Source organism: Mytilus galloprovincialis, chromosome 7 (genome assembly GCF_965363235.1).
Source record: "Mytilus galloprovincialis chromosome 7, xbMytGall1.hap1.1, whole genome shotgun sequence".
NCBI lineage: Eukaryota > Metazoa > Mollusca > Bivalvia > Mytilida > Mytilidae > Mytilus > Mytilus galloprovincialis.
The window spans coordinates 82,011,382-82,029,852 of NC_134844.1; the positions used below are offsets into that span (position 1 = coordinate 82,011,382).

Here is an 18,471-nt window from a genome sequence, read left to right on the forward strand (position 1 = left end):
ACGCTTTGGTTTTTGAGTTATAAGCCAAAAACTGCATTTTACCCCTATGTTCTATTTTTAGCCATGGCGGCCATCTTGGTTGGATGGCCAGGTCATCGGACACATTTTTTAAACTAGATACCCCAAAGATGATTGTGGATAAGTTTGAATTAATTTGGCCCATCAGTTTCAGAGGAGAAGATTTTTGTATAAGATTACTAAGATTTACGAAAAATGGTTAAAAATTGACTATAAAGGGCAATAACTCCTATATGGGTCAACTGACCATTTCGGTCATGTTGACTTATTTGTAAATCTTACTTTGCTGAACATTATTGCTGTTTACAGTTTATTTCTATCTATAATAATTTTCAAGATAATAACCAAAAACAGTAAAATTTCCTTAAAATTACCAATTCAGGGGCAGCAACCCAACAACGGGTTGTCCGATTTATCTGAAAATTTCAGGGCAGATAGATCTTGACCTGATAAACAAGTTGACCCCCGTGTCAGATTTGCTCTAAAGGCTTTGGTTTTTGAGTTATAAGCCAAAAACTGCATTTTTCCCCTATGTTCTATTTTTAGCCATGGTGGCCATCTTGGTTGGATGGCCAGGTCATCAGACACATTTTTTAAACTAGATAACCAAAAGATGATTGTGGATAAGTTTGGATTAATTTGGCCCAGTAGTTTCAGAGGAGAAGATTTTTGTAAAAGATTACTAAGATTTACGAAAAATGGTTAAAAATTGACTATAAAGGGCAATAACTCCTATATTGGTCAACTGACCATTTCGGTCATGTTGACTTATTTGTAAATCTTACTTTGCTGAACATTATTGCTGTTTACAGTTTATTTCTATCTATAATAATTTTCAAGATAACCAAAAACAGTAAAATTTCCTTAAAATTACCAATTCAGGGGCAGCAACCCAACAACAGGTTGTCAGATTCATCTGAAAATTTCAGGGTAAATAGATCTTGACCTGATAAACAATTTTACCAATTGTCAGATTTGCTCTAAATGCTTTGGTTTTTAAGTTATAAGCCAAAAACTGCATTTTACCCCTATGTTCTATTTTTAGCCGTGGCGGCCATCTTGGTTGGTTGGCCGGGTCACCGGACACCTTTTTTAAACTAGATACCCCAAAGATAATTGTGGCCAAGTTTGGATAAATTTTGCCTAGTAGTTTCAGAGGAGAAGATTTTTGTAAAAGATTACTAAGATTTACGAAAAATGGTTAAAAATTGACTATAAAGGGCAATAACTCCTATATGGGTCAACTGACCATTTCGGTCATGTTGACTTATTTGTAGATTTTACTTTGCTGAACATTATTGCTGTTTACAGTTTATCTCTATCTATAATAATATTCAAGATAATAACCATATAACGGCAAAATTTCCTTAAAATTGCCAATTCAGGGGCAGCAACCCAACAACCGGTTGTCCGATTCGTCTGAAAATTTCAGGGCAGATAGATCTTGACTTAATAAACAATTTAACCCCATGTCAGATTTGCTGTAAATGGTTCGGTTTCAGAGTTATAAGCCAAAAACTGCATTTTACCCCTATGTTCTATTTTTAGGTATCACCAGCTCAGTAGTCAGCACTTCGGTATTGACATGAATATCAATAATGTGATCATTTTTATAAATTTCCTGATACAAAACTTTGCATTTTTCGAAAAACTAAGGATTTTCTTGTCCCAGGAATAGATTACCTTAGCCGTATTTGGCACAACTTTTTGGAATTTTGGATCCTCTATGCTCTTCAACTTTGTATTGTTTGGCTTTATAACTATTTTGATATGAGCGTCACTGATGAGTCTTGTGTAGACGAAACGCGCGTCTGGCGTACTAAATTATAATCCTGGTACTTTTGATAACTATTTACACCACTGGGTCGATGCCACTGCTGGTGGACGTTTCGTCCCCGAGGGTATCACCAGCTCAGTAGTCAGCACTTCGGTATTGACATGAATATCAATAATGTGATCATTTTTATAAATTTCCTGATACAAAACTTTGCATTTTTCGAAAAACTAAGGATTTTCTTGTCCCAGGAATAGATTACCTTAGCCGTATTTGGCACAACTTTTTGGAATTTTGGATCCTCTATGCTCTTCAACTTTGTATTGTTTGGCTTTATAACTATTTTGATATGAGCGTCACTGATGAGTCTTGTGTAGACGAAACGCGCGTCTGGCGTACTAAATTATAATCCTGGTACTTTTGATAACTATTTACACCACTGGGTCGATGCCACTGCTGGTGGACGTTTCGTCCCCGAGGGTATCACCAGCTCAGTAGTCAGCACTTCGGTATTGACATGAATATCAATAATGTGATCATTTTTATAAATTTCCTGATACAAAACTTTGCATTTTTCGAAAAACTAAGGATTTTCTTGTCCCAGGAATAGATTACCTTAGCCGTATTTGGCACAACTTTTTGGAATTTTGGATCCTCTATGCTCTTCAACTTTGTATTGTTTGGCTTTATAACTATTTTGATATGAGCGTCACTGATGAGTCTTGTGTAGACGAAACGCGCGTCTGGCGTACTAAATTATAATCCTGGTACTTTTGATAACTATTTACACCACTGGGTCGATGCCACTGCTGGTGGACGTTTCGTCCCCGAGGGTATCACCAGCTCAGTAGTCAGCACTTCGGTATTGACATGAATATCAATAATGTGATCATTTTTATAAATTTCCTGATACAAAACTTTGTATTTTTCGAAAAACTAAGGATTTTCTTGTCCCAGGAATAGATTACCTTAGCCGTATTTGGCACAACTTTTTGGAATTTTGGATCCTCTATGCTCTTCAACTTTGTATTGTTTGGCTTTATAACTATTTTGATATGAGCGTCACTGATGAGTCTTGTGTAGACGAAACGCGCGTCTGGCGTACTAAATTATAATCCTGGTACTTTTGATAACTATTTACACCACTGGGTCGATGCCACTGCTGGTGGACGTTTCGTCCCCGAGGGTATCACCAGCTCAGTAGTCAGCACTTCGGTATTGACATGAATATCAATAATGTGATCATTTTTATAAATTTCCTGATACAAAACTTTGCATTTTTCGAAAAACTAAGGATTTTCTTGTCCCAGGAATAGATTACCTTAGCCGTATTTGGCACAACTTTTTGGAATTTTGGATCCTCTATGCTCTTCAACTTTGTATTGTTTGGCTTTATAACTATTTTGATATGAGCGTCACTGATGAGTCTTGTGTAGACGAAACGCGCGTCTGGCGTACTAAATTATAATCCTGGTACTTTTGATAACTATTTAGCCATGGCGGCCATCTTGGTTGGTTGGCCGGGTAACCGAACACATTTTTTAAACTAGATACCCCAATGATGATTGTGGACAAGTTTGGTTAAATTTGGCCCAGTAGTTTCAGAGGAGAAGATTTTTGTAAAAGTTAACGACGCCAGACGACGGACGACAGACGACGGACGACGGACGCCGGACGCCAAGTGATGAGAAAAGCTCACTTGGCCCTTCGGGCCAGGTGAGCTAAAAAGTGCCTTCCTTTCCCCTGTATATTTATTTTTGGGACAGCCCTAATTTAATTTAGAAAGGGAATGTGTCAGTATATATATGCTGTATATCTAAAGTGAAGTTTTCATAATATATATTACATGCATCTACCGTTATTCAGAAAAATTCAAATCACATATTCTTGATGTGCATGTTCAAGTCAGAGAGTTCCACCTAATTGATGCGAGTTTCTCTTTCCTTTTAAGCATTTGTTTTTTCAAGTTTGTTGAAGACATAATGGACATTATTAGTTTTATCATTATGAGTTCTCAAAGTCATAATTTTGTTCTTATTTGTGATAGCACTTATAGTTTTATATTTAAAATGCTTCCTCAGCATTTTCTCTTATCTCTGGAAAAGTGTTTTCTTCCAAACATATTAACTGTTTTCAAGCTGAAATTCTATGTACAACAGTCTTATCAAAATAGGAACTGAAGAAATACATCTGTGGCCACTATCAAAATCAAATCTAATTTTACATAATCATTGACCACCATTTCAGATTTTTATAAAACTTTCAGAACTCATTAAACTGCATATGAATTTAAAAGTAATAATGTTCAATTCTTTTTTTTCCAAATTAAAAATTGGAAAAGGAACTCAACTATAATATTAAAAACCAATTGTTCAGAGAACAATTGTAGGTCTTTCCACTAGAAAAGATCTATTTTGATATTGAAATATTAAAAATCAGTTTAAAATGTTAGTTCCTATGGCTGTATGATGTATTTATATGAATTTAAAGCAAAGGTCAAAATCTAGAACGTCATATTAACCTATGACCTTGACCTCAATTTCAAGTTCACAAACCAAGACCTTAAATCAAAAGACCCAAGGTCTTTAATATGTTTGGTTTATTAGTAATATCACTTTACGCGTAATTCTAAATGTAAGATGGGCAAAAACTCCTATTTATTGTCTGCGCACCCTTTCAATCAAAATATACAAGTAAGGACATGTCGCAACTAACAATTTATGAAAAATTATTTGTCGATATGTCATAAGGTATTTGAAAATAAATGAAAATAAGCCAAAATCAAAATTTAGAATATGACCTTGACCTTTGACCTTGACCTCATTTTTATTATTTTCGACCAAGGACCCCAAATCTAAAGACCCTATGTCTTTATCACTTATGGTTTACCATTTAGAAATGCATATCACTTAATTTAAGGGAAAAGGGGGAATAACTCTCATATGGAGTCTCCGTAAAGCTTCGGTCCAAATGAATATCCTAATCCTGAAGATGCAACGAGCAATTTGGTAAAATAAATTTGTCGTAATCTTTAACGGTTGCGAAGGAGTAGTAGCCACAAGAAAAACAGTGTTTGGGGAGATAACTCTTACAACGTAAAGTAGTTTGTTACACAGTTGTAAATTTTTAAAGCGTATAAACTATACGATACCATATTCCAAATATCTAAGCGACATCTTTTGAAACATCAATAATACGCAAGAAAAAAAATTAGGCGGAAGAAAAAAAAAAAAAAAAATAATAATAATAATAATAATCAGAACAAATTCAATAGGTCTTTCCACGGAAAGGTGGAAAGACCTAATAATGTATGTGAAATCATCACTAAATGCATTTAATTGGAGTTCAGGGCCTTAAGAAGCCTCTTTTAAAATTGAGGCAAAATATATTAGCAAAGCATAGCTAGCCATAAACATTTCGGCGAGGGGCCTGGGGGCCGCTCAAGGCCCCCAGCAGCAATATTCTGGTCTCAATGCAAATATATATATTCATTGTAATTTAAGACTTTTAGGTTTTAAGGACAACATTAAAAGACTGATATGTTGGGCAAAGCAAAAATCGTAATTCTCACAATCATTAATACCCGATCTGCCTGTATTGTCTTTAGACTTTGGTGATTTTTTTTATGACTAGATTTATATATAGTGACAGTGCAGTATTATACGTTGAGTACTAGTAATGCTTTAGTCGACACTAGGGACCATATTGACCTTGTTTTATGGTATTATTGATTCTTCATTGTTGAAGACCCTCCAGGGACTATCAAGATGAAGAACAGGAATAAAAACCCTGACCGTTGACAATATGTATTTTTTTCTATGCATTGACTTTGTGTGCCATTAAGTCCCATGCACGTTTATTCCATTTTCCTTTATTTTCTGTTAAAGGGTCTGAACACGACTTAAAGCAAGTTTAACCCTTCAATATAAAACATGCCAGCTATCTAGTTTTATCTTTATTTACAAAAAAAGAGCCAGTTTTGTGTTTTTTGATATTAAGTTCAATTTTCCATGAAGAAACATCAATTTTTTTTGTGTTTAGTAGCATTGTATCTTCTTAAAATATTTTCTAGCACAATGTCTGGACATCGGTGGACATGTAACATTGCTAAACCACACATTTTATTAAACTGGTGATATAGACGATTTCCCATGAGAGGACAGCCAGGTGGCTCTGTCCAAGGTTATTGCAGTCACGTTGTTGCCCGAGGTCGTACATGCATTTTTATGAGCTTGATTAGTTTTTTGACATTTTTATCTGTTGTATTTTTTTGTTTAAAAATCGTGTGGATTTATTGGATTAACACTGCAATATATGGCTTCAGTTGACTTGTGAGTATTATAGTGTGCCGATACAAGAAAGTGATAAAAAATATTTAAGATTTAGATGGAAAAATGAAACAATTACGTCATAAAGTAGGACAATAAATGAACAAAAGACAAACCAGGGTACAAATAAGACACAAACAATAGAGCATCTACACTGAAAACTAAAAGTAAAATAGAAACATGGATCAAGAATTACATGCAGGGGTGACATGAGAGAGTGAAAAGAACTTGTTTCTTGCAAGACACTTGCCGTGAAAACAATTTGATATTCCAAGGATAAGTTGCTAGAAAAATCAATTATAGTCTTGGTATCATACCTGTCAACCTGTGACGATGAAAATGCAGGTCATGACCTGCATTGAAGAATCAAATCTCAGGTCATAACGCGTACAAACTTTTTCGAGCTGAATTTCAGTATTTATGGTACATTTTCTTATAATGTATATCAAAGATACCAAAACATCAATGCATGTTCACTTTGTTAAGTCATTTTAAATCTTATTAAATATTATTTCATTGCACTTATAAAGATTTTTATAAATTTGTGTAACTCAGTCTTATGTGCTTTACTTTTTTGAGAAAAAATACTACAATCATCAAACACTAGAATTTAATATAATTCTTAAATGTTTGAGACTATTGACTATGTAGCCTTTAACCACATTATATTTCATTTAACAAGGAAATTAGACTATGATAAAATATAGTAATACAGTTAAAGGAAGTATAAATGTAAAAAATAATTTTCAACTTTTTAAAAAAAATTGTATAAAGGTATAAAAATAATGAAAAGTTATTTTTCAATATGTATTTGAATTTTATATTTTAATGATTTAATCTTTTTCACCCATAAAACGTAAATATAAGGAATAATTTTGAATGGTGACAAATAAGGGGAAGTAACTCTAGTTCAGTTTGTAAACCAATGGTGCAATTTATTTACGACCTAAAGCTAAGGTAATTGGTGTTAATTAACAGTGTGTTTGACACCAAAGCTGTCAAGTGAAGCCATGCACTTAATGGGTCACTTAATTTGACAGTTTACATAGCTAGATGAACTTCCTGTTCATGGAAGAATTACGAATTTGCCGGTATTTCAAAGGAATATTACTTATGAAATCAATCTCAAGGCTAAGAAATACAGGTGAAATCGGGTCATTTTCGGAATTCCCGGGTTATTTCAATGACCCGGCGGGTATTCCGGGTGATCCCTCAGAATTGTGAAAATCTCGGGTCACACCCGCAGAATACGGGTCAGTTGACAGGTATATGGTATGTAAAATGAAAAAGGCAGTGACAACGTTATGCTGCAATTAATTGTATTACTAATAGTTCATGTTTTACTATCATGTTTAAGATTGCAAAAGTGAATCTGATGATCCCTAATATTTTCATACACAAAAAATAAAAAATTTGCACATCCGTAACTTTTCATTTTTTATTTTAAAACTAGTTTTGTTGAAGGAATTTTATAAATCCAGAATATAAGTGAATAAAATGCCCTTTATTGGTCTTTTTTGTCTTAAAATGAAAATTCTATAATTTTTGTAGATTCCATTAAAAGTATGATTGTATCTGTGGAAAATTAAAATACCAGATTTTGATTGGCTTATACAAGGGAGACAATTAACTCTATCCCATGAATGAGCGGGAGACAATTCTTTTGAATGGACATCACCCTCTGGTGAAGACCAATAAAAGAAAATCAATAATTTAAAGGACAATGAACTTACAACAAGTAATTACAGACAATGCTTAAGTTCTATGCTTTGGCACAGAAAGTTTTCATTGATGGTTCTAAATTTGTACAAAATTTCATAAAATTGTGACGCTGACAAAATTTATGCAGGTAAACTTAGTTTACAAAAAACAATACTTTGAATGTGGAAATTTTAAATATTAATTTCTCGTCTTGACAAGCAAAAAATACAATGTGACAGTAAATATTTGTGTATTGTTAAAGAGAGATTTAAATGGAGAGACTGCAAGCATACTGCAGAAATAAATAATGAAACAAGGTTTCAATTCAACATGTATTAAGAGGTTACAGCTATGATAGATGTGTTTACAATGTCAGAATTTGAGAAAGGTATAGAGACAAGAACTATCAAATAATATCTTATTTTTTCTCTCTATTTTAATTGTTTGGTCAGCCAGCAATTTGTATCAATTGTCTAGATGTCTCCACATAAATTACAATCATGAAAAGAGTGTCAACAAAAGATTTGTTTTCCTTAAAGACCAGGCATAACAGTAATGGAAGAAGACTATATAAGTTTCATTAGTTTGTGTCTCATATGTAAGCAAATAAAATAAACTAAACATAACAGTAAAAGTGACAGAGTGACCAGAACACCAAACATGGCAATTTTCAATAATTTATTTTAGAAATTGAGAACACCCAAATTAGAATTTTAACAGTATTTGGTTGTGATAAGCTGTCTGTATAAGTTTCAGAACATTTATTTGTGGCAAAATGAAGTTTATGTGTAGAAATGGAAAATTTAGTATTTTTTTCATTTGGAAAGGACATAACTAGAGAAATTTGAAAGGGAAAGCTACCCAAATTCAAACTTGTTTTTAGTGGTAATATTAGTCAGAGAACCAAAAGTAATGTTTGAGTTAAAACTTAATGCCATCTCCGCAGGAACAATCTGAGACTGAGAGGATAATATTTCATTCCAGTCAGCAGAATATACAGGAAGATGTATATATTTTCTGTTATATTTATGTCAATTTCATTGAAAGATGCAGCATTTTCTGTACCCAAAAATCATTCCAAATATACAATTGCACATTCATTTCAGCAACAGAACTTGATGAAAATGAACAATTTGAAGAATGCAAGTAACTTATATTTTCAAGTAAAGTTACAATCGAGTTTGATTGTTAGTTATGAAACTTTGCAGAGAAAAAGATCATTGTACAACGTCTTGAAACTGATCATCAATTCACTACACATACATAAAAAGCATTGAGTACATTATTGTGTCTCCTGTAAGAAATTATTTTTCGGGAGTTCAAACAGTCAATGCTATCCATCTTCCTGTTGGACCTAAGCTTCACTTTTACAGAAGACTATATGTGTTTGAATAACTGAACTTCATGAGTACATGTGCAATCATTATCAACTGAGGTCACACCAAAATTAGAGGTATATGGATCTAAATGATGTTAAATATTTGACTTGCACCTCAACTAGTTTTGAGGCTTATTGACAAAATTGAACCAACCTGAATGCTTCTTTTTTATTCAAGTAAAACTTTTCACAGTGATCCCAAGTCCCCAAGCTTTCATTTCATACTAAAACTACCCAAATATTCCCACAATTGACAAAGATGTAACAACTATGCGTAGGAACTATTTTGTTTAAAATATGTACTACTTTCTTGTATGTTCTTTCCGACCTGGCTTGAATTAGTGGTTCTATACCTAAAGAATTCTTGTTAATTGATTGAATCAAAAAATGAGTTAATGCACCTTTAATACCTTCTCTTTCTTTCTTTTAGATTGTGTTGTTCTCTGCTCTCCTCCCCATTACCACTGTTGATAAACATTGGTGGAAAATCTAAATCTAGTTCTCCTGGAGACTTAGAACTGTCAGGTGACATATTCTCCTTTTCTTCTGTTTTGTCTGTCACAGGTTTGGGTGACTGACTGGAACTTGCATCTGATTTCTATCAAAATATTAGAATAACATGATCTAGTGACAATAAATACACTTCATCAAACAATTCAAGTATTGTTCCACAGAAGTATCAGGCTGATATTGAATGATTACTAAAACATGATATTTTTTTTCATATTCATAGAAAAATTTGTGTTATTTTGTATAAATTAACAGTATGTTGTAATATAAATCCTATCTGTTTCTGAAATCAGAAGGGATACAAACAATTCATGAAAACTGCTGAAAGCATTTTTGATTGTCCAAAAACTGGAAAATCCCCCCTTTTTAATGAATAAAACCCCAAAACTCAGAAACTAAAAACCTAAAACTTATAAAAATAACAAGAGGCTGTCAGAGTGACAGTAAACCTGATTTATTAACATTTATTTGTTTCCTGGCATTTTTCAATATCAAAAGAACCATAACTGATGAAAGTGAAAATCATCAATATCAAATTTGACCTCCATTTTGTCATCAGTAACAATATATTTCAATTTGAAAAGGCTTGGTTGAATAGTTCATGAGTAAATACACGGACACGACTGGAAATCTCAGTTTTTCAATCTTTCAAGAACCATAACTCCTGAACGGTAAAAGTCAAAATCGTCATTATTGTTCTTGATCTCCATTTTGTCATCAGTAACAACATATTCTAAACATTTGAAAAGCTTTGGTTGAACAGTTCATGAGTAAATGCACTGACACGACTGGAAACACTATTTTTCAATCTTTCAAGATCCATAACTCCTGAACGGTATAAGTCAAAATCATCATTATTGAACTTGACCTCCATTTTGTTGCCAGTAACAACATATCAAAATTTTAATAGTTTTAGTCACATGGTTCATGAGTAAATGCATGGACAACACTTGCCTGCCACTGGTCGAACAGCCCGCCCGCTGTACATCCCCAAATCAATAACTGACATTTTTGTCACAAAAATCTGGTTAAAAAGGGATCTTACGTCAGTAAATGTAAACAATTTACCAAAGTATAATGAGACCTGCTGAAAGCATTTTTGAGTGATTGTCCGAAAACTGGAAAATCCCCCCTTTTTCAATGAATAAAAACCCATAACTCTGAAACGTATAATCAAAAATTTATAAACAATGAAAGGGACCTCACATCAATATATATATAAACTATTCACCAAATTTAATGCAAATTGGTTTTTAAAGCATTTTTGAGATATTGTCTGAAAACTGGAAAATCCCCCCTATTTTAATGAATAAAAAACCCCATAACTCGGAAACATAAAATCAAAACTTTATATAAAACTTCAATATATATGTTCCAGACCGTATGAGTATTTGGACCGTACGCGTACGGTCTGGACCGTATGCGTATATTTTCAAAATACGCATACGGTCGGACCGTACGCGTACGGTCTGACTAATATTAAGAAGTTGGTCACGTTTATCAGATACAAATGTATATAACAGATCAACATAGCTTACATCTCAAATTAATGTAAAAAGTTCAATAGTAATTGAAATAAAACAAAATAATGTTATAACTATTTTAAAAAATCACGTTAATTTAATCTGTTAATCTCCTTTATTTAGCATGTCAGTAATTCATATATTGAAGCCAAGTATGCTAATTAAAATTGAAGTTATCGTAAGTAAACTTAGAGTGGGAGGACAATCGTTTTAGAATATTAAGGAACTTTACAAAAAAAATGCAAAGCAACGTGCATGAACAAATTATGTTCCTGTAAAAAATATATGACGTTCTTTGTGGAAGTCAGTGTCACCTTGAGTACCAAAATAGGAATCACGGACATAAAAATAAACACATATTTAATTTCAATTGTTCGCTTAATCATTTCATCCATATACATGTAATAAAATCAATTTGTATAACTAAAAATAATGATTTTGATAAATATTTGTTTAAATTTAACCAATATGATCCCAAAACATCAGCTGGACCGTACGCGTATACTCATACGGTCCGACCGTACACGTATGGTCGGACCGTACGAGTATACGTATACGGTCCGGACCGTACGCGTACGGTCCAAATACTCATATGGTCTAGAACATATATAAACAATTCATCAAAGTTTCTTGTACATTAGTTAAAATGTTTTTGAGTCAATGGCTGACATGTTGACAAAGGACGGAAGGACAGACGGATAAGGTATACGATATTATGTCCCGTATAAAAAATAATCCCAGGGGCTTTTCAATGGCTCATTAAGGGCACAACCAATGTCACATACCGAACTTGAACAGAACTGGAAGTCACATGGGACTGCCACAATTTAACAGGTCAAAAGCAGGGCTTCCAAAACGGTCATATATTCCGGACATTTGTATATTGTCCGGTAAAAGTCCGGCTGGGCAAATCATGAAACGGTCATATACATTTTAGTTTTCAAGGCTTTTTCAGTCATTTTAACATAATTCACGATCTTTTTGACCCAACCTTTTGCCTTGAACATCCACACATTTCCGGTCATAAAAGTGACATGATGATTAAAAAGGTCAGTTATATTTTAATTAAGGTCTTTTAAAAATTACTGATCATTTTTGCAGTTTATAGGAGATAGATTAGCAAGTTACCACAATACATGGCCCTGTAAATGTGTTTCTTTTTAAATTAATTGTTTTGAGTTTATACCTCTCTATTGAATGTATTGCTAATACTTAAACCAGTTAAATGAGACTGACCTGTAAGGTGAAGTTTGGCTCAGATTTCTTCGACCAATTGGCTACCTCTGGCTAAAATGATAAACTGACCTGGTTTTTTTTTGGTTACTCTTTCAAAAATATACACAAAACAGGAAACTTTAAAGATTTATCTCGTCATACCTTTTTTAGTCTCAAAGATATGTAGGACTCGGAGGTGCCATGGGGACGCTGAAGTACAATGGTCACGCTGAAGTGCGATTGTCTACGAAGAAGTGCGATGGTCCGTACGCTGAAGTGTGATGGTCAGTACACTGAAATGAAATGGTCCATACGCTGAAGTGCGATGGTCTATTTGACGCACTATCGCTAGTTAAACCTCCTTTCTACAGACTCATCATTAAAAGTATTTTTTTTTCATATTTCTTTTTTTAATTTACATTCATTATTGTCTCTGGCTGGTCTTAGTTCAGTTACTATTACTAAATGAGAGCTTGTACTCTTTGATTTCCTACATGTGGACATAATTCTAGATAATCATTTTATCTAGGCCTATACGTTGTTTATCTATAAGTGTTTCGTGTATTCATAATCATTTTATCTAGGCCTATACGTTGTTTATCTATAAGTGTTTCATGTATACATAATCATTTTATCTAGGCCTATACGTTCTTTATCTATAAGTGTTTCGTGTATACATAATCATTTTATCTAGGCCTATACGTTGTTTATCTATAAGTGTTTCGTGTATACATAATCATTTTATCTAGGCCTATACGTTGTTTATCTATAAGTGTTTCGTGTATACATAATCATTTTAAATAAAAAAGTACGTCTGCAAAATAGAATGTATTGAGAGAATGTCACGCACCATCGTACGTTAAGGGCATACGATACAGTTTTGATCCCGTATTTACAAGTTGATGAAAATTTCCATATAGGCTATTTTTTACCTGATTAAATCAAATATGTAATAAACAAGTGAAACTGCGAGCTACTGCTCACTGATGATACCCCCGCCGCAAGTGGATAATATTAATAGTGTAAAAATATGCAAGTGTTCGGTAAACAGGAAGTTGTCGAGTGATGAATCTGAAAACGCATCACACGGTATAGCTGACTTATATAAATCCTGAAACCAAATTTCAGAAATCCTTGTATTGTAGTTCCTGAGAAAAATGTGACGAAAATTTTCAACTTGGCTATCATGTGTAAAATCAGACAAGTGTTCGGTAAACAGGAAGTTGTCAAGTGATGAATCTGAAAACGCATCACACGGTATGGCTGACATATATAAATGTTGATACCAAATTACAGAAAGGGTGGATGTGTAGTTCCTGAGAAAAATGTGACGAAAGTTTCATGGGACGGACTGACTGACGGACGGACTGACGGACTGATGGACGGACTGACGGACGGACGGACAGACAGAGGTAAAACAGTATACCCCCCCTTTTTTAAAGCGGGGGTATAAAAATATACCTTCATGTGCCTTTGTATATTTGCCCAAAATTCAGATTTGTGGCCGTATTTTCTTTTTCGAAAGAAAGACATAACTTTTTTGTTTTAAAAGATAAACACAAATTGTTTTTTGTTAAATAATTTGTAATTTCTGTATTTTATAAGTATTCTAAAAATTTATGCATTTTTTGTTCAGAAATAACTCATATTGTCATGAATTAAGAAAAAAAAACGTATTTTTTTGCTGTATATTTATCAAATTTAAAAAAATTGCACTATTTACAGTTAAAGAGTTTTATAAAATTGGGTCCACATAATCTCCCTGCAAAATGAAACAAAATGTCGGTTTAAAAAATGGGGGTCCATGCACTCGTTTTCAAATCAATTCAGTTTGAATGATACAAATCAGACGAAAAATGCATCTTTTCCCGACATGTCACAGTTTGACGTCGAGAAAATAACATTTTACGTTAGCAACGTCATTACCTCCCCTGTAACTGTATCGTATGCCCTTAAACAGAACCGTTTGTAGATTTTCCCTATCCACCAAAAAATATTCCCCGTTTCGCGTAGTATTAAAATATTATAAGACCTGTATCATGTCAGTAACTGTTAGTAGTCTTTTTTTATTGAGTTTATCATTGTCGTTTTGCTTATACAATTATAGTTAATTTTATTACCCATTCTGACACCGGACACTAACTTCTTTTAAACGGAGTTTTATTGTGTGTAATTTTTAAAATGTGTTTTTTTGTTTTGTTTAATCTACATTGACCTTTAATTGGTGAGTTGTTGTCTCTTTGACACATCCCCTATTTCAGTCTCCATCAGATTTGTGTAGACCATCGCACTTCGGCGTAGCTATCAAGAAGATAGCGTCATAATGACACCATCACACTTCGATGTGATAAAAAACGCACTTCAGTGTCAAACCATCGCATCGCAGCTTGACCATCGAGGTTTGGAGTAAAATCGCAGTTCAGAGTCTTACAGATATACACAAAAACTATACTTAATTGACATAACTTCTGAACAGATGGTTGAACATTTTTCAGTCATGAGCATACAACATAGTTCTTTGAAAGGAACATTCTATGCAATAGGTGTAAGATTATTGGTGAAGGTGTCTTGTCCCTATGACTTCAAGAGAAATAACTCTTATAAGGGTTGATAACAAAATACTTTTTTTGTTGTTTATAATTTGCATAGCTATAGTGTTTCTGTACATGTTGCCATTCTCAGATCAATTCTATTTGTAACAATCTAAAATATATATGCAAATAAATGTATTAATGTTTTCCAGGTGCGTACAACACTGGTGATACTTCATGATGAGATGCACCTATGGTCCAAATAGGGTCATGATATCCTCAAAGAAGACACCATGTTAAAAAAACAATTAAAGGAAAATAGTTTGTAAAAGGGGATAAGAAATCTTACACAGCCCTTACCAAAAAGTGCTAACATGTTGCACATAAGTTGCACATAAGATGCTCACGTTAGAAACTAACATGATTGCACACGAGTTTTTTAACATGCAAATTAGGTGAGTATTTTGTGAGCAAAAAAGTTGCACATATGAAACTAACCTAATTTGCATGTTAAAAACCTCACGTGCAACTGCTCATATGAGCTTTTGCTTCACATGTGCATTTTATTAGATTGCTCATATGAGCAGTTGCTCACATGTTGCACACATGAATATTATAGTTGACCAAAACAAAATGGCTGCTTTAAAAAAGGAATATTTTTCAAATTTAAATGAAAATCTTAAATAATTCAGTTGAAAATAAAATAACTGATACATCATGTTAAAAGAGTTATTCTTTAATTATTGTCAGTTAATTATGATTTTCATATCATTTTTTTTTTTTTTTTTATTTAAACAATAATCATGATCATGACTAAAAACATAACATTACATTATAAAACTAATAGAGGGACTTGCAAGTTTAGTACACAATGAATGTCTTTGATTAATAATTACTGTATTTCAAAAAGTTTAAAAAGGAAAAATCTTTATACATGTAGTACTTATTTTGAAGCAAGTTACCTGTGTATATATATATATCCCATAATTGAAGGACTTAAAATTGTAATATATTTCAAAATCTGACACAAAAATGAAAATAATGAAATAGAAATGATAACTTACAAATAATTAACCACAGCCACACTGGTTTTATCAGATTTCAACAATGCCTTTCTTCAAATAGCACAATATAGGACTTAACATTTTCCATATCCATCTACCTCCATTTATTGCATGCTTTTCATGAATTTGAATTTACAGGAAGTACATGACTGGGCATGTCATTTTGAAAAAGCTCATATGAGCAATGATGTAGGTTATAGTTTTGAATGGTTAGAAGAATGGAAAAATTTTTCAAAAAACAAAACTAACATAAAACTAACATGGATGATAAAAGCTCACCTGAGGTTTGAATTGCACATGTGAGCATTATGTTAGATTTTTGTGGGCACATATGAACTACCAAACTGCACATATGAGCAACCTGATTTGCATACAATTCTTACTTGCATCTCATGTGCTTCACATGTGAAACTTATGTGCTTTTGTTAGCAATTTCTGTACGGGTGGGTCATCTGGTAAAACATCATACTGATGGTTCAAAGGAGTATACCGAGTAGTGACAGAAACCACAATAAATGGCCCTGTAAAAGTTTGGTTTTTTAAATTTGATTGTTTGAGTGAATCTTTGTGTATGTACATTGTGTTGCTATATTAACCAGTTAAATGAGACTTACCTGTATTGGCTGCAAGGCGAAGTTTGACTCAGATTTCTTCGACCAATTTGGTACTTCTGGCTAAAAGGAGATGATAAACTGACCGGTATTATTTTTGAAGTTATAATAAAAACAATTGTATATCTGCATCATAATTTTAAATAGATGAGCCTGAAATGGGTATAGATTTTTTTTCTAATCCATTCTTCTAAAAAGTTTCCCCTATTTCAGCCTATTTTCATGATTTCATATATGTGCCTCCCCTCACTTATTGATATTTTGGTAGAAGAACTAAATATATGGTAATACATGTATAAAGAATATTTCAGCAAATAGTCCAGTCAAACTAAGGTTACTTTAACCTCAAACTAATTGCAACAGAAACTGTTTACGTTCTAATCTATAGCATTAAGCCCCAAATAGAAAAGTCCCATAAAATCTAACTTGATGAAAACTCAAAATCAGCAATTTGGAAAGAGAAGATAACTCCGCAAAAATGAGTCTTTTTTTTGGTTTATTTTCTTAAAATTCACGTAAAGCATGATACTTTGATAGAGATTTAAGTCAGTATTTGACCATATTATATCAGATCTCCCGCTCATGAAATGTACAAAACCAGAGTGTTAAACCAGAGTGTTATATTTTTGTTGTTGTTTTTTTCCCCACATTTTTCTTTAAAGAAATTGCAAATTTGTGACTTAGTGATCATTTTGAAAAAATAATGTGAAAATTCAGTATTGTTTATACATGTATCTGTAAATTATATTTAATCATCATCTTCCTTGTTTAAAGAAAAATATATATATGGGCAGGAATTCGCTAGTGAAATTTTAGGGTCAATAGTGTTTATCCAATTAAAAAATAAAGAAATCATGCAAATATGGAGATTAAACATTGTTTAAATATCAAAGTGGGTTAGTCTTTATTGCCAAATGCAAAAAAAATGGATCCAATTAAAAAAATCAACAAAAAATCAGCACTTGTTATGTGCTGGTAGTTGAAAACTGTAGACAAAAAACTGAATGGCAAAACCCCTAGTCATATTTAGAATATGCCTGAAGAATTGTTCTACTATAATAGTTGAAAATCAACTGAAAAATGATCCGTCTATCATTTAGAAACCCCATTTTGTACAGAATCCGATTATTGCTGCAAATAAAATACGTTTGAAAATGGACAAGTGCATGTAACTTTTCCCGTCAACAAATGTTACATGCACCTTTTCTTTAGCTGATTAGCTTTGGAAACAAGTTATTGGTCCAGCATGGCAAATTTTGAAAGGTGTCAACAATGGGTACAATTTGGATTTCATGATTTTTATCAATCAACTGAAGTTTGAAAAATATAGAAGGTAAGAAAATTTATTTCATTTTCGTGTCAATACTGCCCAATAATACTCATCTTTTTATAACAGTTGTATACTTTTTATAGTAAGCATTACCATAATTATTTTTTTTCACATTTCAACCCACTGACAATTACATTAAAATGTGGCTTTGTCATCTTTCACACACTAGGCATCTACCAGTGATCAAGATGATGATAAAAGAGTGGGACCAGGTTAATTTGACCTCACAATGAAGTGTTACATGCACTTTCTGTGTAAATTAGGTTCTTTGATAATGATGTGTGACTTGTTTTGCAATTTTGTCAAAAAATATAAGTTTATCTTGTATTTAAACAGGCTTGACCCTTACGATATCCATTTTATTGCTGGAGAGATTTCTGTACATAACATTGACACGAAAATATTTACCAAGGAAAGGTGTCTATGATACATGCAAAAGCTTTTTTTTGTACGGTTTGCCTTATCAATCTAATTTTTTACATGAAATA

General features: G+C 32.8%; 1 protein-coding gene across 9 annotated transcripts in view; it reads right to left on the minus strand.

Annotated features, from left to right (window-relative positions):
* Nucleotides 1-18,471, minus strand: part of LOC143083796 (uncharacterized) — a 58,755-nt gene that overhangs the window by 4,816 nt on the left and 35,468 nt on the right. For 6 of the 9 annotated variants that reach the window (XM_076260150.1, XM_076260149.1, XM_076260152.1 and 3 more), the window contains exons 7-9: nucleotides 16,657-16,716; nucleotides 12,469-12,519; nucleotides 9,610-9,797 (exon numbers count right to left, since the gene is read on the minus strand). In XM_076260150.1, coding sequence (XP_076116265.1) covers nucleotides 9,610-9,797; nucleotides 12,469-12,519; nucleotides 16,657-16,716 — 299 coding nt within the window. Of the gene's footprint in view, nucleotides 1-9,600; nucleotides 9,798-12,468; nucleotides 12,520-16,656; nucleotides 16,717-18,471 lie in introns of all 9 variants that reach the window. The other 3 variants (XM_076260156.1, XM_076260153.1, XM_076260154.1) reach the window with 3 other exon arrangements.